The sequence below is a fragment of the Grampus griseus genome (genome assembly GCF_964374135.1).
Source record: "Grampus griseus genome assembly, chromosome: 18".
NCBI lineage: Eukaryota > Metazoa > Chordata > Mammalia > Artiodactyla > Delphinidae > Grampus > Grampus griseus.
Genome location: NC_139012.1, coordinates 74,674,794 through 74,695,334, shown reverse-complemented (window position 1 = coordinate 74,695,334; position 20,541 = coordinate 74,674,794). Strand labels below are relative to the sequence as shown.

At 42.5% G+C, this 20,541-nt stretch overlaps 1 protein-coding gene across 1 annotated transcript in view; it reads right to left on the bottom strand.

Annotated features, from left to right (window-relative positions):
* FLT3 (fms related receptor tyrosine kinase 3) overlaps window positions 1-20,541 on the bottom strand; it is a gene marked incomplete at both ends in the record, with an annotated part of 74,993 nt that overhangs the window by 20,129 nt on the left and 34,323 nt on the right. The window contains 11 exons of the mRNA XM_082675544.1: window positions 540-644; window positions 734-866; window positions 953-1,059; window positions 2,056-2,234; window positions 2,542-2,650; window positions 3,327-3,430; window positions 13,015-13,183; window positions 14,186-14,339; window positions 14,436-14,575; window positions 14,903-15,030; window positions 17,114-17,243. Coding sequence (XP_082531670.1) covers window positions 540-644; window positions 734-866; window positions 953-1,059; window positions 2,056-2,234; window positions 2,542-2,650; window positions 3,327-3,430; window positions 13,015-13,183; window positions 14,186-14,339; window positions 14,436-14,575; window positions 14,903-15,030; window positions 17,114-17,243 — 1,458 coding nt within the window. The remainder of the gene's footprint in view (window positions 1-539; window positions 645-733; window positions 867-952; window positions 1,060-2,055; window positions 2,235-2,541; window positions 2,651-3,326; window positions 3,431-13,014; window positions 13,184-14,185; window positions 14,340-14,435; window positions 14,576-14,902; window positions 15,031-17,113; window positions 17,244-20,541) is intronic.

Here is a 20,541-nt window from a genome sequence, read left to right as displayed (position 1 = left end):
GAAGAAAACACAATAAAGATGGAGGGAACGGTCAATCGTGCCAATTTCTGCTAAAAATTCAAGTAATGCCCATTAGGCTTGGTTCGTGGTGATGGTGGAGGTGATGGTCACTGATCGCTTAGCCAAAGCCAGCTGGGGGCGCTCTTGCTAAGTGAGTGATACTAAGGGGAGGAGGTTAGGGAGAGCCAGGAGGCAGCGGATGAGAAATGAGTGGGAAGTGATACAGAAGGCGCCAATTCCCTCTTCTACCCAGAGTCTGTGTCGACATGTAAGACACACAGCTGCCTGTAGCAATGGTATCCCCAAATATTGAGGCTGAAAAAACCTAAACAAAGAAAGAAGAGGACGAAGAGGTGGCGTTTTGTGTTCACGACTTGTATTTTATATTCGTGACTTAGTTGACACCCACCCCAACTCGCTCCCTTTTTAGCTTTGAAGGATGGCAAGCAGTAACCATAGCAATGATGGAAAAGAGGAGGTGGGAGGCGTCACCTCCCCTCTTTGTGCGTCTCTGTGGCTATTGATCGATGTAACCATACCTTTCAGCATTTTGACTGCGACCTGGATTGAGACCCCTGTCTTACTGATTCCATAGGCGGTTGCATTCATCACTTTCCCAAAAGCACCCGATCCCAGGACCTTCCCTGCAAGACACATGGTGAGTGAGTGCATATTGAAGATTTTCCAACAAGAAGGAAACTCGACAGAAGCATTTGGAACACCTAATTCTTACCAAATTCTAAATTTTCTCTTGGAAACTCCCATTTGAGATCATATTCGTATTCTCTGAAATCAATGTAGAAGTACTCATTATCCAGAGAGCCGGTCACCTGCACCATCTGTAGCTGGCTTTCGTACCGAAATTGCTTCAGAGATGAAATAATGAGTCGATTAGCCATAGAGAGTTCTTCAGAAATGGGACACAATGATGACGGTTTACCTTTGCTTTTACCTTTTTGTACTTGTGACAAATTAGCATGGTTAAAACGGCAATAAAGGGAAGACAGAGGCCAACTGTTGCATAGAATGAGATGTTGTCCTGGATGAAAGGGAAGGGGCCTGCGAGAGAAGAGCATCAAGGAGCAGTGGATGAGAATTCCTGGTGGATACTGTAGCAGAATGCTCGTTACAGTGTCTCACATCCTGTCTGAGGAGCCTACAAGCCCTCTACTAATACGCTATCCCCACAGAAAATCAGGCCAGGTTCATATAAAGAACGATTCCTTCCCAGAAAATTTTAAATGATTCTGAACCCATTTTAAAACATCATTTACTAGGGGTTTTAAGAATTACATCTATTTAAACCCACAGGATGTGAAAGTCGTATAAAAAAGATGTTTGTCTACTACATATAAACTAGATAAACAACACAGTCCCACTGTATAGCCCAGGGAACTATATTCAATATTTTGTAATAAACTTTAATGGAAAAGAATCTGAAAAAGAATGTATATATGTTTATATAAAACTGCATCACTTAGCTGTACGTCAGAAACTAACACAACATTGTAAATCAACTCTACCTCAATTAAAAAAAAAAAAGAAATTTGTGTTCCCACTATGAAGCTGTCAGACGAATGTGGGGAAGTTAGTTTGGGGACGCTGGTGATTTTGAACCATTAGTGTAGGTGGTCAGGTTTCAGAATTGCTTAATTTAGGAGGGATCTAAATATCAAACCCAAAATGATAAAACGGGAAGCTAAAGGCAAATAAGGAGATTAACCAAAATGGAAAGTGGTAGAGGCTCCAAACTACTAAATCTGTTTCCCTAGAGCTGGATTTCTTGGTAGATGTCCATTATGCTGGGAGCTTATTGCTCTACCCACATCACTTGAATTCATGAGTCACAATGATGTCAGTAGAAGTCACTCTGCCCTTGACCTGCAAAACATGTATGTTCAGTGGGGATTCTTGCCTGACCCAGAAAGCCTTCTCGTCTCACACACTGAACCTATACACTCTTGTAAAACTCCCCAAATAAAAGCGAACCACAGGGACTAACTTCTAGTAGCGAATTCCTGAAGGTGGTGTGTTACAGTAGCAACGGCTGTCTACCTGGTGAGTTTAGAAGGATTGTTTCACAAGACGTGCCGAGGGAATTGTATGCACAGCACTTCACCAGGAACCCTTTGACGGCCTCGCTCATGTTCAGGGTGCTGCTTGATATCCACTGTCCAAATACTTTTCTGTTGGCCTTTCTATTCCAGATTCCTTCTGTGATCTCTTCTGTGCAGCTGAAAAGAAACAGCAGACAGCATTTAGACGGGCGGGGCTATCGTCGGATTGGAAGCGAGGGTTTCTCTAGTGGGGTCTACAAGAGACATCTATTTATTTATTTTTTAATCTTTTTTATTTTTGAAGAGACATCTATTAAAGGTTATCAGAAACAATCTATGACCATTTAGAATTACGGTCGACTCAGAAGGTAAGCATTTTAAATGCTTCATCGTTTCTTCTTAAACTGAATTCATGAGACACAGTCAACACGTCAGAGAGAGTTTGATGTTCTTCTAACACAAGAGGGGCCAGTGTCTTCATTACTTGGGAGACTTGTCTGAACACTTCTTCCAGGTCCAAGACGGTAACGGGTACCCGTCAGAGGAGCAAGAAGCCTGACTTGCCGACGCCTCGGCGAGCACTTGAGGTTTCCCTGCAGAAACAACAGGGAAATCAAGCTCATGAAGTACAGTGCTTTCCAGAAAGGGTTTCAAAGTCAGCTTCCTATAGGCTGCTCACGTACTCTACGCAGTTTGTGCTCCTGGGAGCGTGTCTCATGCAGGGTGACTCAGAGGGGGTCCTCTTTCCCCTTGTGTCACCTTTTGTGCAGGCAGCCCTAAGCTTCTCTGGGGAGCACCCCCTTTTCCCCTGCTAGACCCCTCCTGGAGAGAGCTCAGGTGTAGACCTCCATCTAAATGAGTCTTAGCTTCAGGAGAAGCACCTGTAAAAAGTCCAGCAAAATGGACTCTCATCTTTTTATGGACCAGAGAAACCAAGATTATTTAAAAAAACTAAATGGCAGGTAGTATGGCTTTTGGTCTTTCCTTAACAGGACCTTTCAAAGTACTAAAATCAATAAAGTCACACAGTAAAGCACCTTCAGAGAGGATATGGAATCAGCATCTTAGCTTCAAAGGATGAGCCCAGAAAGAGATCTGCATATCAACAAGCCAGTAGATATGAAAGTACAATTTCAAAACACTTCAGCATGTCAAAACACTTTTGTAGCATTCCTTCCCTAAGCCATGGCTTATCTCTTTCTGGTCCGAGTTAATACATTATTAAGGAGTTACAAGCGTAAAATAAAATTTCTCGACAGCTTCACTTACTTCTTATATTCAGCGTGAACATTTTTGTGAACTGGGCGTCATCATTTTCTGCATGGAAGATATATTGTCCTGGCTGGTGTTTATGGTTGCAAAACTTAGATATGCTGTTGGAAAAAGAATTAAAGACAGACTTAGCCAGATTCTTTGAGGAGATGTTGAAATGAATAATGGTGTGCATGGGAGTAAGTCTTCCTGAAGACACTCGCTCTCTCAAGTTCAGTGGACAGGGAGGTTCCCAGATGCTCTTGCTACTCAAAGTGTGGTCCACAAACAGGCAGCATCAGCCCTGGTATTATCTAGGAGCTTGCCAGAAATACAAAATCTCAGGCCCCACCCCAAACCTACTGGCTCAGAGTCTGCATTTTAAGATGATCTCCGTGGAATTCACATGCACATTAAAGGCTGAGAAGCACTGATCTAGGCTGGAGCTGCTAAGAGAGACAAGAAGGTTCCGGCCCCTACTGTTACATACATTCCAGACTAGTCTGACTTCCTGGAAATATGGAAGAACCTTGGCAGGTGGCGGAGCCCATGGACCCCCCAGCCTCCTGAAAGGATAGCTCTCTGACATTAGTCCAAGGCAGGACCTATGACCAACCCTTGACTTACATAGTGATTGACAGCGATGACGGCTCAAATCCACTGAGTACAGACGTCTTTGAGTGGCTTCAGCAGGCTCTAGTATCTACTTGGAGCGCGCATCCCCCAAGCCTACCAGGTATATGGTATTGGGGATCACCCACCAATCCTAGCAGGTATACGGGATGGTGGATATTATAGGAGAGGTGGGGAAGCGAGGAGCTGGTGAATGTGCCTTCGTGCATTGAAGAAATAGAAAAAAACTTTCCCTTAGAATAAGAAAATCTAAGCCTTGCTCAGAAGATACTGAATTAGGCCACCTCTATATAGCCTACTTGAAGTAAAAAAGGAAAGGAAAAGTATGTATACACAGGAAATGTGAACAGGAGGAACTATGTAGGATGCAAAAGACCTATGAATACGGCTCCGGTCCTCAGAGATATCATAATCCAGGTGGGTGGACAAAACCTGCCTATGTGGAAGAGTGAAAGCATTAAACTGAAGGCCCGCAGAAGATCAAAGAAGGCAGAGGCCAGTGTCGTGAGAAAAGTTCAGAGGGCTTCATAGAAGCAGGAATTGAGCTAGGTCTTTAGAGGTGAGTTGGTTTTCATGAGAGAGTAAAGAAAAGACATCCAAGCAGGGGGCAACGGCAATGATTTAAGCCATGGGACAGGAACTCATAAGGCCACAAGGAGAGAAACGGGGAGGCTTCTTGGCTAGAGCAGAGGTGCAGGGTGGGATGGAGCGGAACAGAGGGCTAAATGGGCAGGGTGGCGCCAACTGATCTGGGACCTTGGAAAACAAGCCTAATTCTTTCGACCTGATGGAGAAAGCAGGGAGGAGATGCTGTGGATTCCTGAGCAGGAGAGGAATGTTATGAACAGTATTTTAGTTTAGAGTGATGGCAGCAGGAAAGTTTATTGGGGGGAAGTCTGGAGGTAGCTGTTGAGGTAACCTAGGAAGTCATTCATTCATTCATGAATTCACTCATCCTTTCTCCTGTCAATGGTAGAGGTTATTTGTGGGAGGCATCAGGAATACAACAGTGAGTTAACAAAACTAGGTTTCTGTTCTCACAGAATTTACAGTTTGATGGCGAAGGCAGACAAGTCATGAGCAGTTACAGTATAATGTGGGAAATCTTAGGAGAGGAGAAGTAAAAGTTCAGATTTGAGAGTTCAGACTGTGAAAAGATGAGTGTTGTCCAAGGCAGGGAAAATGGGGAGGGAGAGGAAACAGCCAACCCAAGAGGCACCAGGACAAAAAGAAACAGCAGGTGCTGGATTGGACGTGAAGAGCAAGGAGAGAACAGAGTCCCAGCTGATTCCTAAGAGTCAAACCGCACACCTAGCAATCAATAGAGATTTTGAGCCCAGGTTTATGTGACACCAATGTTCTGCATCCTTAACTCGGAAGCTTAAAGGTAATTCTGACCGTGTATAGTGATGGGAGATTTCATTTCCTATCAAGTGAGCACTGAACAAGCTTTTTGTTTGCCTTGTTAACAAGAAGGCTGAAAAAGCAGAAAGCGGAGTTTCTTTTTCTTTTCTTTCTTTTTTTTTTTTTTTTTGCGGTACGCGGGCCTCTCACTGTTGTGGCCTCTCCTGTTGCGGAGCACAGGCTCCGGACGCGCAGGCTCAGCGGCCATGGCTCACGGGCCCAGCCGCTCCGCGGCATGTGGGATCCTCCCGGACCGGGGCACGAACCCATGTCCCCTGCATCGGCAGGCGGACTCTCAACCACTGCGCCACCAGGGAAGCCCAGAAAAGGGAGATTCTTATCCTGACTTACTTCTGGACAGCCAGAAGGAAATGGCTGGTGAACTGGAAATGACAGAAAGATCGTGGGAAAGACAAATTATAACTTTAGGGAGAAAAGTAAGTATAGGTACATGCGATTTCCAGACTTTATGAAGGCAGGGTTTAAGTGGTCCAAGAAGAGACAGATGTGAGCTTCTAAAAGGGAAAATGTAATTCTCACCAGACAATAGCCAAAGACCCTGAAAAGGAAGAAGAGAAGAGATAAAAAAGAAGCCAGTGTGCTAGCCAGGGACCATGCCAAAAGCACCAATCAATTTGATAAAGAAGTTACCAGCTAATGAGAACCTACTGTAGAGCACAGGGAACTCTACTCAATGCTCTGTGGTGACCTAAATGGGAAGGAAATCCAAAAAAGAGGAGATATATGTATACATATAGCTGATTCACTTTGCTGTAGAGCAGAAACTAACACAACATTATAGAGCAACTATAATCCAATAAAAATTAACATTAAAAAAAAGAAATTACCTATACAACTATTGATTATCACGCAGACCAATCTGTTTTGTAAACGTTTTCCCTCCTAAGTCTTTTGTGCTGTCTGAATGGAGCATGACTGGCCATGGGATAGACAAGAGAGCATCTGAAACGTTCTCATTCTTCCAGGTAGGAAATCGGTCACAAAAATAGCCTGAACACAAAATGGAATATCGAGATCCGTCTCAACCGCCTGTCTTCCTGTTTATGGCAGTTAACCCCAGCAAAAGCAACAACTGCATCGCCGACCCTCCCCTGGAAATTCCAAGGGGACTAACCGATTAGTACCAGGGAGTTGCAAACTTCCTTTTTCCCTGGGGTTTTTCTGAAAATGCCCAGCGGCCATGAGATGGGAGATCAGGAAACTGGAGTTCACAGTTGAAATATCTTTGGTGACTAAGAAGATGTATTCTCATTACAACTATGAGAAGGGACTTCTCCTCTGTTACAAGCAAAATGCAGGTGATTTTTCTCTTCCATTTAGCGCCCAGAGCTGGGGAGTTGAAAAGGGGCAGGTCCTTCCAGCAGCTCAGGGAGTAACTTCACTATAAAAAATGCTTTATTCAAAGAGCAAGGGATGATAAAAGTCAAACCAGAAAACAGGGAATAATAAAGCACAGACTGGGGAAGCTGGGAGCTTCTGAAACTGGAGAGTGAGGGGCTGGCAGGAGCGAGTGACTTTACCCGGCACTGGGAGACCCCCATCAGCAGATCCTGCCCCCTCAGACTGCAGGACATGGAGGGGGTACAGCCTGGCTGAAGCTGAACCCAGTCTGCACACATTTCTGTCCAGAGTTAAACAAAGAAAGCCGGGCAGGGGGCAGGAGAGGTGCTGATGACTTTATATCAATCTACTTAATACCATGCTCATTTGTATTTTATTTCAGGGGAGCCCACAAGCCTGGGGAAGTATTACATAATCATTAAAAACCCAAGAGCGAAGCACAGCACATCTCATAAGGCAGCACACTTTTCTTTTCAAATAACCAAAGCACATGCCTGCTTTTCTGTTTTCTTACACACGAGGTATGAGAATCTCACACTTTTGAAATGAGCTGGTGTCAAAAGGCAGTACCAGAGTGATGGTTAAAAACACAGGCTTTGCAGGCAACTCTGCCATTGCCTGGTGGTGTGACCGTGGGCAAGTCACTGAGTCTCTCTGTGCTTGTTTCCTCATCCGTAAAACGAAGATAGTATCTACCTTTTATGGTTGTTAGAGGAGAAGTTTTTGTTGAGTTTTTATTAAAACGGTTTTGTATAAACTGCTTATAACAGTGCCTAGTAAACACGATAAATGTGTTAGATTGTCATTACTATGAGGCTTATGAAGTCCGGGAATCATTTGGAATAAAAAAGACATTTAGAACCTTTACTCTGGGGTATATATTAAGTGAGAAAATCACATTAAAATAAAGATGCAAAGAAAAAAAAAAAAACTAAAGTAAATGCCCATCAACAGGAGTTAGTCAAAATAAAATTTTCTAAAAAGAGGAATACTGTGTCACCATAAAAATGGTAATGTAAATAAGGTAAGCCATTAAAATGATAATATAAATAATAATAATGTACTTATTAACACAGCAAGAGATGATATTTTTAAAGTGAAAAATCAGGTGACAAATGGCACAATTAATTTCCTGTTTGTACAAAAACCTATACTTATATGTTTCTATCATGGTGGTTACAAAGTCTGAAATATAATTCCTGGTGGTGGAATTATGGGTGTTCTTTCTTTTTTTTTTTTTTTTTTTTCCGGACGCGCAGGCTCAGCAGCCATGGCTCACGGGCCCAGCTGCTCCGCGGCACGTGGGATCTTCCCGGACCGGGGCACGAACCCGCGTCCCCTGCATCGGCAGGCGGACTCTCAACCACTGCGCCACCAGGGAAGCCCTATTTCTCTCTCTTTTTTTTTTAAAGGCAATTTCAGAAAATAAAAGTGAATGAAAGGTATTGACTTTGCCCTAGGTGTGGGGCAAGTAGCATTGCCTGTTTCCATATTTAATAAAATGAGATGATGAGGATCAAATGAGATAATCCGCATAAAGGACTCCGCACATCGGCACATGGTAGGGCTCAAAGAAGTTTCTTTTGGTCTCAGTGAGGCTTCATGATGTGGTTAGTATCTTACAATTGAGGGGGCAGGGTTTGGTTGGAGGTTCCGCTATTTACCTCTATTAACCGCTATTTACGGTCCCCAAACGTCTTTCCTTCCTTTCTGTATACATTCAGGGTTCATCTCCTTCAGGGAACTAAAAAAGTCCTCCTAAAGAAGCTCAATACACTCCTGTAATCACATATCATTTATCGACTTGAGAGTTTGCTTTTCTCTTTGTCCTAAGAAGAAATATGTCTCACGACCCAGAACCCAGACTCCACCACACCACTGGTACCGATAAGTGCTCAGTTAATGCCTGTTGTGGGCAGAACTTCGACTTGGTAGAGTTGGGAAATTAAATATTTCAGGGAAAAAAGAAAATACAGGGATTGGGCATGCCTCAGGAGACTCTTTCAGAAGAACTTACTTAAATAATTATAACATCCTAATAAGTCGTATTGTGTGTGTGTGTGTGTGTGTGTGTGTGTGTGTTTAACTGTGAAACTAGGAAAAGCTAAGGCAGATTTGTTTATAAGTAAGTCTACAGAGATAGAAAATTAGGCAAACTAAAAGATGAAATATTCTAGAACCTTTTCCCAAGACCAGGCTGTCAGGATTTCATAAAATGTAAACACATAAAGGGAAGCCCTAATAAACTTTGGTGTAATATTTGAGGAAGTAAATTGGAGAAACGAAGCTGTGAAGGTGGGGAAGCTGTAAGATTTCTGGCACACATGCTGTGACCACACCAAAGCTTTTTCAGTAGTACTGTTATTACACAGACCTTTCGGTTACAAATAAAAACTGGTGTCACTTTGCTTATAAAGTCCTCTCTTGCCCCAGGATGAAAATACTGTACTTCATAAACAAAATTCAGTTTGACTAAATTGTTGAACCTAAGTGATGGGTAAAGGATGCTCACTGTACTATTCTTTTAGTTTATTAGTAAATTTGGAACTTTTTATAATAAAAAAATGGAAAAGAACTCAGGTTCGAATTTAGTCTGCATCCCCTATCACAACACAGAGCCTCACGTGGAGAGCAGATGACATTTAGAGCACTTGTGTTCAATATTTTTGTAGTTCATCTTTTTTTTTCTTTAATTTATTTTTATTGGAGTATAGCTGCTTTACAATGTTGTGTTAGTTTCTGCTGTACAGCAAAGTGAATCAGCCATATGTATACATATATCTCCTCTTTTTTGGATTTCCTTCCCATTTAGGTCACCACAGAGCATTGAGTAGAGTTCTCTGTGCTATACACACAGAGGTTCTCAGTAGGTTCTCAGTAGTTATCTATTTTATACATAGTATTGTATATATGTCAATCCTAATCTCCCAATTCATCCCCCACCCCTGTAGTTCATCTTTTATTCAACATTTTGAGCATCTTTTTCATGATGAAGCAGACTCCATCTCACCTTGGCAAGTGGCCCATCACACCCCGTGCATCGTTATCACCAATTAATACTGTAGTTCTTCAGGAACTTTTTAAATACAATAAACACTGAGTGATAGGTGTTGTGGTGAGTGCCATGTGCTAGGTGTTGTGGTGAGTGTCATGGTCCCTGCAGTGCAAAGAGTATGCCACTGACTTATCTTTGGCCCAGGCTATGCACTTTGAGTTGCTTTCTAGGGGTGATGATGAATTCATTCATTTACTCAACAGCTGTTGACTGCACAAGGCATTGTACAAAGACAGAGAAATGACAGCACCTATCCCAACGGAGGTTATGAACTCACTATTGGGATTCAACAGAAAAAGAGGTTAACTTTGAATGAGAGGTACACATCACTATAGAAATCAGGATCTGCCCTGATTTATTCATTTAGCTACCTCCAGAAGATAACTACTTGGGGTCAGGGGTGCAGAGTATGATCATGGGATGAAACAAGATTAACTAGCCCACTAGATCGCTCCAAGACCCATAGATCAGAGACACAGTCCTCTAATTAGTGAGTCTGTCAAATCTTAAGAATTGTGCCAGATGTCACCAGCACAAGCAGCAATGACCTCGCAGGTGGCCCCTGGCACTTAAATGTGCCTGTGTAACTTGAGGGGGTTGGGGGGAGACATCACCTTATTCACGTTTGTAGCCCCTTATGGCATTGAGTCATCAAGAAGACATTAAAGGAATATTTGTTGAACTAAATGGAATGGATCCTCTATCTCTTTGAATCAGGTTCAAAAGAGAATCCGGTAGAACTAAGAGCTTCTCTGACAGGGGGTCACAATACAAAGAAGGATGGGGAAAGTGACGGCACTGACATCCTGAACACAGGTAGTCAACTCAACTAACAGGAGAGGGGCTGACCCCCTGCCTTCTACTTTCAAAAGTTTGATGGTTCAGCATAAGGGCTTATGACAATGGGGTGACCCCTCCACGGCAGTGGTTCTCAACCCCAGGCAATTTTTTTCTCACCAGGGGACTTTGGCAATGTCTGGAGGTATTTTGGGTTGTCACAACTTGGGGTAGGGGTGCTACTGACATCCAATGGGTGGAGACCAGGGACGTTGCTAAACATCCTGTCATGCACAGGAGACCCCCAGAATGAAGAATTACCCGGCCCAGGATGTCAACAGCCTGCTGTTGAGAATCCCTGAATCAGGGGACTATGTGTCCGTCCAAAGGTTGCTTTCTTAATTACTTGAAAAATGAATGCTTCGCACATTAGGAGGTTTGGGCGAGAGGGCAGACGATGCCATGCAAACCCTGCGTTACAGCTCTTCTTAAAAAAGCAAACAAGGGTCAGTCACAAATCACTTTGGGGTATAGAACAGCGCAGTCATCAGGAAACAAACGGAAGAATCAAGATGAAAAGAGGTTATTCTGACTCTTCACCTAGACCCGTGCTATCCAATAGGAATATAAACAAGCCGCTTCGGGCTCCCCTGGTGGCGCAGTGGTTAAGAATCCGCCTGCCAATGCAGGGGACATGGGTTCGAGCCCTGGCCCGGGAAGATCCCACATGCCGCGGAGCAACTAAGCCCGTGTGCCACAACTGCTGAGCCTGCGCTCTAGAGCCCGTGAGCCACAACTACTGAAGCCCGCACGCCTAGAGCCCGTGCTCCGCAACAGGGGAAGCCACCGCGATGAGAAGCCCGTGCACCACAATGAAGAGTGGCTCCCGCTCACCGCAACTAGAGAAAGCCCGCGCGCAGCAACGAAGACCCAACGCAGCCAAATATAAATAAATAAATAAATAAATGAAATTTATTAAAAAAACCAAACAAGCCACTTATGTAATTTTAAAGTTTCCAATTAGCTATCTAAAAAGTAAAAAGGAGTAAATGGTAATAATAGATTTTATTTAACTCAATATATCTAAAATATTGTCATTTTAACATAAAATCAAGACAAAAATTATCGAGGTATTTTACATTTTGTTTGTCATACGAAGGCTTCAAAATCTGCTGTGCATGTTACAGCCACACAACATCTCCATTGGGACCAGCTGCATTTCAAGCTCCCAATAGCCATATGTGGCTGCCGGCTACTGTACTGAACAGCACAGATCCAGACCCGTGATGGGAATCACCAGAGGTTCTCATTGACAATGTGGAACCTGGGGGGACTTCCCTGATGGTCCAGTGGTTAAGCCTCCGTGCTTCCACTGCAGGGGGCGTGGGTTCAATCCCTGGCCGGGGAACTAAGATCCTGCATGCCAAGTGGTGCAGCCAAAAAAATAAAAAGAAAAATGCAGAATCTGGGATCGTGCCTCGATTTTAGTTCAGCATGTTTGGAACGGGAGTCAGGAATCCACTGACTCTGATTCAGTGATTCAGCTGATTCCTTTATGGTGGTTTATGGACCCGTTATTGAGCATCAGTGATTGACTCTCGACCACTGGCTCGCTGGAGAGATGACAGGTACCTCTCAGCTCACAGTCTATCCTGAAACCCTGTTACCTAGGATTAGTTTTAAGAGATAAGGGGTATCACAGCCATAGGAAATACAAGGAAGAGCTGTTTTTTGGGGGGGAGAGAGATAAATTAGGAGTTTGGGATTAACATATACACACTACTATATGTAAAATAGTTAAACAACAAGGACCTATTGTATAGCACAGGGAACTGGACTCAGTATCTTGTAATAACCTATAATAGAAAAGAATCTGAAAAAGAATATATATGTATGTATGTATGTATAAACGAATCACTGTGCTGTACACTTGAAACTAACCCAACATTGTAAATTAACTATACTTCAATTTAAAAAAAAAGAGAGTTCTTTTTTTTTTTTTTTTTTCCAAAGAGAAACTTGACTGCAGTTGGACAAATCTCCAGGAAAATAAGATTTTCCTTCAGCACTCATCATTGGGCTATTTCTGCATTTATTTTTGAAAACTTAAATCAACACACCTATAGGTAGTGTTTTCCTGTTTTTAAGGGGTTTTACTTCCTCAGTCATCTGCAAACGGGCTGAGAGAGGCTCCGTGTACCAATAGTATGTACCCTCAAATGGGAAGTAGCAATCTGGTGACTCAGAAAATGCCAGACTCAGACTGATATGATCCTTTCCATTTTTCGTGCGGTGGGTTACACTATCTGAACCGATGAAAGTGCTGTTACTGTGTCCTCACATCTGGCGTTTGCTTTCTCGCCTTCAATGTCAACGTCACAGCGCATAAACTTATAATACAAAACCGCTCTTCTCGAGGGCAACCAGAAGGGTTGTGCCGAGAGTGATGATGTGTCCCGGGCTGAGTTTGCTCACCTGTACCCGTCATCCAGGCCACTTTGCTCACAAGGAAATGCTTTTCGAGAGAAGGTCCACGTACATCTGATTTGTGGGTATGCTTTAAACCTGACAGAAAAACAAAACTCTTCATACTGGTCAATTTCATAATCTTCACTTGATTTGGAAGCGTTTATAAATCCCTTTTCTGTTAAAAAAAATGCATTTTTAAGTTAGATAATGAGATTCATATGGAGGAAATATATTGAGAGGATAAATAAATTTTTATTCAGCAGTTTTATGCAAGAAAACTCAGATTTGATAGTTTAACAAGAAACGCAGGAGTCCTGTCCCCATTGATAAGCCTGAGCATGTCACCTTCTGATTCCTCTCAGCATTAGATGCAAATAATTGACACTCTTCCCAAGGAAATGTATAAGTAAACCTATAGATTTTGCTGACAAGTTCAAGGGCTTGAAGGGCTTCCCCCAGCCTGGCCAACCATGGACACAGAGGGGCCCACTGACAATCCCTGTCCTCAACCAGAATGGCCCCCTCGCGACACATCCCACATAAAATAATCTCAGGTCACAAATAGAATAGTCTAGCCAGAGATATTCACAAGGTCTCCCTATGGAACACTTCCTTATTAGTTGAATAAGAGAATCCCTTCACTTCTTAGCATTTTCATGATGGCCGAAAGCTGCCACCTACTCCAAGATTACATAAAGCGTGATTATTGTCAGATCCTACAGAGCCCACCCAAACTTCCATGCATCTAAGTGCATGTCCCACCCTCTCAGCCATTGCTCTCTACCCCTGAGAGGCAGTTCTCAGGTAGTTCTTAGAACAAGTGCTTAATAAGGGTCGAGTTTGTGTCTGGTTCTCTGCCAGGTCTGGGAGTATAGGATAGAAGGGATTATTCCTGTCCTTAGGAAACTTCCAGCCTACTGGAAGACAAAAATCCACAAACAGAGGGTCACATTACAACGTGCTGCCTGCAAAGACAGTGGCATTCAAGCGGGCTTGGTTTAACCAGAAAAGGAAAGGAAGGGGCAGCTTGTACTTACAAAACTCCCCTAATTCAGTTTCTTTCTCAGCTTTTTGATACTAACATTATACTGAAAGCAGAATTTGCAGTACCTGCCCTACATTCCACACTAAAACAACTAAAAACGTGAGTACAGGTTACGTGCGCAGCCCGCATTACCTAGGATGGTGACCAAAGCTGATTTACTGGGATGCTCTGAAGAGGAGCAAGTGTAATAGCCAGTGTCGTTTCTTCCCACTGATGATACAAAAGCAAACAGAATCCGTACCATAGTTCTGTTTGTGGAATAGGTACTCATCTCAAAGTAGCTGCCCTAGATTTTAATAAAACAGAGTTTGAATGGAGTGATTTCCACCTGGACTCTTGGTTCATTTTTCTGCATTTTCAGGATGGAAGCTCATCCTCTCACCTCTTCCAGTGCTTTATTCTCTAATTCCCAGCTGAGCCCGAATCCATGGTTCACATGAACAGCTTTGCACCTTATCCATAAGGGTTCCCCTACTTTAAGAAATAATTGTGGCGGTGTGGTCTGAGGAGTTTGGTTTAGATCTAGAAGATGAAAACACCCCAGGTAAGAAAAATAGTGATTTTTTTTTTCCTCATCACAAGATATATCCTGAACATTCTGCAGAACAAAGATTTTGATGGCATCTCAAATGTTCCCAACCATCTCAAAATAAAAGAGTCTTTCAGAGACCGACAAGGCTCTTATGAAGAAATGAGCACCCACAGAAATCTAAATATTACACTGGAAATGGCCTGAAGGAGCTATAGAATGTTTGAAATTGAGTAAGGACCTAAGGGGTGATGATTAGTCCCAGCTCATCTCTAAGGAACACTCCCTGAGAACAGAACAACATGATGCTATGGTCTTACCAATAGTGAAGAGTTTCGTACATTCCCTGCCCAGCTCATTTCTTGCACAGCACCTTATGTCTGTTCCAAATAACTCATGGAGTACACTTGCCTCCTTTGTAATGACAGCTGGACTTTCTCCTTTACAGCTGCAATTAAAAAATAAATGTCAGTACCATTTTTTTGTTTTTAAGATTCCATATATATGGGTTAGCATACGGTATTTGTTTTTCTCTTTCTGACTTACTTCATTCTGTGTGACAGACTTTGGTGCTTTGCGATGACCTAGAGGGGTGGGATAGGGAGGGTGGGAGGGAGGTTCAGGAGGGAGGGGATATGGGGACATGTGTATGCATATGGCTGATTCACTTTGGTGTACAACAGAAACTAACACGGTATTGTGAAGCAATTATACTCCAGTAAAGATCTATTAAAAAAATAAATATCAGTTGATTAAACATCTTTTAAAATTACAAATGAATGTTCAGGAGAAGAACCAAATTAAAGGTTCTAGATTTTAAGAGCCTGATAAGAAAGCAAAGACAGGAGCAGGTCACAAGGCAAACCAATTCACAACTAGTTAGTAATTCCTCATCTCACCCAATTAGAATAACACTAGAGAGAATCACATAATGAAACAGTTTAAAAGCCTTTGTGTTTGGTGACCTCTTGGTTGTTAAAGAGAAAGAATGGAAGAATTGAGAAAAGACAGAAAAGGGGGGAAAAAAGAGAAAATGGAGAAAAGGAAAAGCATGATTAGGTTTTAATACAGCTTAACAAGGTGTAGGTATGCTTTCTTTGAAGCTCTGAAAAGGACAGCCAGTGAGAGGGAGAGAGGCCACAGTTGCAAATGTCCCCAGAGTCCCCGGAGCTCAGAGAGGAGAGGGCAGTGTCACTTGAGGGGTGTCAGCCACACCTCGGGATTTGAGGGACCACCTCCCCTCTCCCGCCTCCTTAACCATCACCTTTCCCAAAGCAGATACGGCTATTGGACTCTGTGTATAGTCACATTTCTTCTCTTTATCACTTTAGTCAAATGTATTCTCGTCTTTGTTTATGCATTACTCCTTGAGTTTTTTTTTTTTAATTATAAGACAACAATAACTATGTTTATTTTGGAAAATCCAGAAAAACCCAAAGAAAAGAATATTAAATTGCCCACATTCCTACCACCATGAGATAACGACGGTTACTATTTTGCTGTGTGTAGCTTTCTAATCTTTTCTTTTCTGTGCTCGTGTGACGTATACATCTATAGGTAATCTCTTTTTCTTGTTCGTTTAAAATTTGGGATCCGCTCATATTATTTGGTAACCTGATTTTTCACTTTTTCTCCTTCTCTTTAGTTCCCTTTTTCAATAAAAGTGGTTTGGTAAATTCTAACTGGTTCAAATGGCATGAACCGTTACTTTGTGAGCACTTAGCTATGACGCATGAAAAACAAAAGTGAACATTTATATGGTACTTACTATCTGCCAGGCACTGTTCTATGCGCTTCACATGTACCAGTTCATTTACTCATCAGAGCGATTGTATTAAGGTAAGTACTGCTCCCACCCGCATTCTTCTGATAGGCGGGGAGGGGTTAAGTAACTTGCCCAAGGCCACACAGGTATAAGCAAAGCAGGGTTCAAACCCAGGCACATTCTACATCCCTAAACAATCGTATTAAACTGCTCTTAGAGTAAGCATCATAATCACAGATTAAACATTTATTCACAGGGAATTTCTTACTTATAGGGAATTATACACTAAAAGCTGGACCTTTCTTTTTCCCCAACCAAATGCTCAGGGAGTCCACAAGCGTGTAACTTAAAAGGGCTTTTATTCGTGTCATGTGACATCCAGGGAGGGTCCTACAGGTCAGTGACGTGACAGACGAGGCGCTCCAAAGGGCTCGTCACTAAGGTGTCCCCCACCATCCTCCCTGGGAAGCCCACACCAATCATTCTTTAAAAAGCCAACGTTTCCTGGGCTTCCATGGTGGCGCAGTGGTTGAGAGTCCGCCTGCCGATGCAGGGGACACGGGTACGTGCCCCGGTCCGGAGCCTGTGCTCCGCAACGGGAGAGGCCACAACAGTGAGAGGCCCGCGTACCGCAAAAAAAAAAAAAAAAAGCCAACGTTTCCTGTTAACAGGGTGATAAATTGTACAGACAGTATGATGTCAACTATATTAGAAAGAGACCGAAAAAGTAAAGTCATAAAAGCAGTTCTCTCTCCACATGTCATACCTGTCACTCTGTGAATCGCAGAACACCCATTCCACGGTTGGTTCTGGAATGCTCTCCGAGATGCAGACCAGGGCATCCTGATTTTCCATTTTTCTAAAGTAAGGTCTCCTTAACGTGTAAAGCAGTGTATCTAAAGCATCATAAATTATTAACGTTTTAATATTAAAAATGTTTCATATTATAAACATTAAAAAAAAAATAACTGTCTTAGCAACCTCCTCAAAAGAAGAATTCTGCACCATGAAGAAAAGTTAACCTTTTGTGCCGTAGCGGTGTCTTCTGCTCCACTCCAAATATATATAATAACATATCCCTCCTCACCAATATATTAAATTCAACTCTGGCTGAAATGCTAACTTTAGCATTTATTCTAATGCTAATGTCTTTATTTATTCTAATGTCTTTATTTATTCTAATGCTAATGCTAATGTCTTTGGGTATTTCATGAATCCAAAGACAACTAATGTTTAGTGGAGTGAAGCCACGTAAAAACACAAATATCAATATGCATGGGAAAAAGAAAAGTAGAAATAACATAAAGTTTATAACACATACTTATATGGTTTAAGACCCAACTTTCTTAGCATAATTGTATCTAGAACTAGGCAGAAATAGAGTAGGATGGAGGTAGAATTGGAACAGAGTTGAGAGGCTTGGTTCAGCCTCCTGTTCACATTGGACCCTCACACCTCTCCCCTTGCCCCTTCTCCCCCTCCCCCTCCCTTCACATATAAACTCTCTGCTTCTGCTCGGACCCCTTAGGAACAGCAGTTCATGACCTCCCAGAGTCGATCCTCCCATTTTTCAACAAACCTTTTTTTCTTTTCCAAAGAAAGTTTCCCATGCTAAATTTCAATCTTCCTCCTTATAATAAATTCTGTTTAAAAATAGTATCTAATACTTTATAGATATGTATATACATAGCAAAGAATATATGACGAGTTAATTTTGAAACATAATAATAAAAACAATACCCGTGGACCCACGCTCAATAACCAGAATAATAACAAATATCTTTGAATCTACTTTTGTCCTGCTTCTCCTTGTCTCTCAAGCCTAGGTTAACTTTATCCTGAATTTTCTGTTTATCGTTCTCATACTTTTACACATATTTCACCACATAGATGTGTGGCCCTAAACAATATACTGGTTTGTTTTGTTTGTTTTTGAGCTTCAACATACGGCATCACTCAGTATGCAGTCGTTCACAACTTCAGTTTATGTTTTTAAGATTCGTCCATGGTTTTGCATGTAGCTATGCTTAATTCATTTTGCTACCACTACATTGTGTTCCATGGGTGGATATATCACAATCTATTAGTCCATTTTCTTGCAGTGGACAGTTGGGTTGTTTCCTGTATTTTGTATCACCAACAATGGTGCTATGAACATTTTGGGCATTCCTAGTGAGGCAGGTGTGTTAAGTTTCTTTACAATATACCTAGGAGTACAACTGCTGGTCCATATAGTGTGAGCACTTCTGCTTTACACATAATGACAATTTGTTTTCAACAGTCTCCTGGGTATAAAACGGTATCTCACTGTGGCCCTAATTTGCATGTCTCAGTTATTAATTTAATATGTTTACTGACAATAGTGAAATGCCTACTCATGTCTTTTGTTCATTTTTCTACTGGTTTTTTTCTTATTGATTTATAGAAGTTCTTTACCTATTATGGCTATTCATCCTTTGTTGATTATGTGACTTCCAAACATCTTTTCCCATTTTCTGGTAGTTTTTACTTTCTCTCCCTGTAATTGCTGACCATTGGTCCCAATTTTACCCTCTAGAGCAATTTTTTTTTTCAAGTGAAGTTTGTTGCCACATGAAAATCCTTCAAATACTTAAAATCAAATGCGGAGGTCAAGGGATATCATTATCATCGAAGGCATTTTAACTAGTTAGCCCAGGTTTCCTGACTCATGCCAGAAGGGTTTCCTCTACGTTACACTGCAATCAATCTTCTTCTCTCCTCAAAAATATTTCCTTCTCTCTGCTAAACATTCTTAATTCCCTCAGCTGCTCCTAATCAAGGAATTCTAAGATCTTCACTATTCTGGTTGCTCTGTTTTGTCAATATTCACCTGAAAAAACTGTAGAACTGAAAAGAGTAATTTTCCATTAATTTCCTTAACCCAGACATTACATTTTCTTGAACGCTGCCAAGGTTCAGATTTCCTTTTTTAGCAACCATGCCATACTGTTGGTTCATAGTGAACTTGTGGTTCACTAAACCCTTTCCTCTTTTTCATGTTGACTGTTGCCAAGTCTACCCCACCTGATTTTTTTTGAATCCCACCACCCAGCAGCACGTTAAAAACAGTTACAACTAACTTGAATGATTGTTGTGCTATTTTTACATTATAAATCTTAAGTGAAAAGAAGTTACCTTAAATAAAGAGAGCAGATGCCCATTTATTTTATACAAATTCAAGTATAAACACTTGACAAAAAAAAAAAAAGAGAGAGAGAGAGAGCAAGAAATCTCTTATTCTCTTCCAACCTAGGATTTACTGTCCCACAGAGGGGGGTCGGGGACTGGGGAGGGGGCAGGGAAAAAGACCAAAATCAAAGAGAAACAAGAGGTAGCTCTTGACTTCTGACCTTCTAGGGCTCTGGTCCTATAAATATCAGAGTAATTGAAAGGCTTTTCAAAACAAATGTTGACCGATTTGGACTTTGCTGGGGTTTTGCCCGACAGGCTGACTTTGGAACCTAACACCCTGTCCCCAGCCCTGGTCAGATGACACTTGGGGGAATCGAAACGGCCACGAGTGCTCTTCTGTTCGCAGCTCTGAGTGCGAGACCCAGTGCGGTGTGGCCCAGAGTGTGGACCTGGCCACGCTCGGCCTCGGGCTGTCGTGCCCATTTCCATACCTCTCAGCAAGCCGTTCACCTGCGATGGTGGGTGCAGAACAGACTCGGCCAAGGGGAGCCGTGGTTCCCCCGAGCCCCGCACCTCTGTGGGCCGGACACACGTGCACCACAGCCTCCGCCTGGCAAGACACACCAAGGCGTAGCCCGGGAGCTTGCTTTAAAATGGATAAAGCCAGAGTTTCTGGAGCACCGCCCTGGCCCCTAAAGGCAGCGGGACCCATGTGAATGCCTCCACCGCTAGTCCCCATTTGTCACGTGGGGTAAAGCAGCCAGTGGGTACAGGGCTGAGTCCACACAACCGCAGGCCTGCGCGTAAGTGGGTGGAAAGAAGGAGAAGCCAGGAGACACGCAGATGGTGGTTCGGCCAACTGCACAGCTGCTTCCCTGGGTGAGAACTTCCACGTTGTTCCTGATGGTTTGCGTAGCGATCTGGTGTTTGTATGAACACAGGAGCCGCCAGGTCCATGTGCTTATTTAAATGGAATTTTTAATTGATTAAAATGAAAACTTCGGTCACGCTGGCCACATTTCAAGTGTTCACCAGCCACAT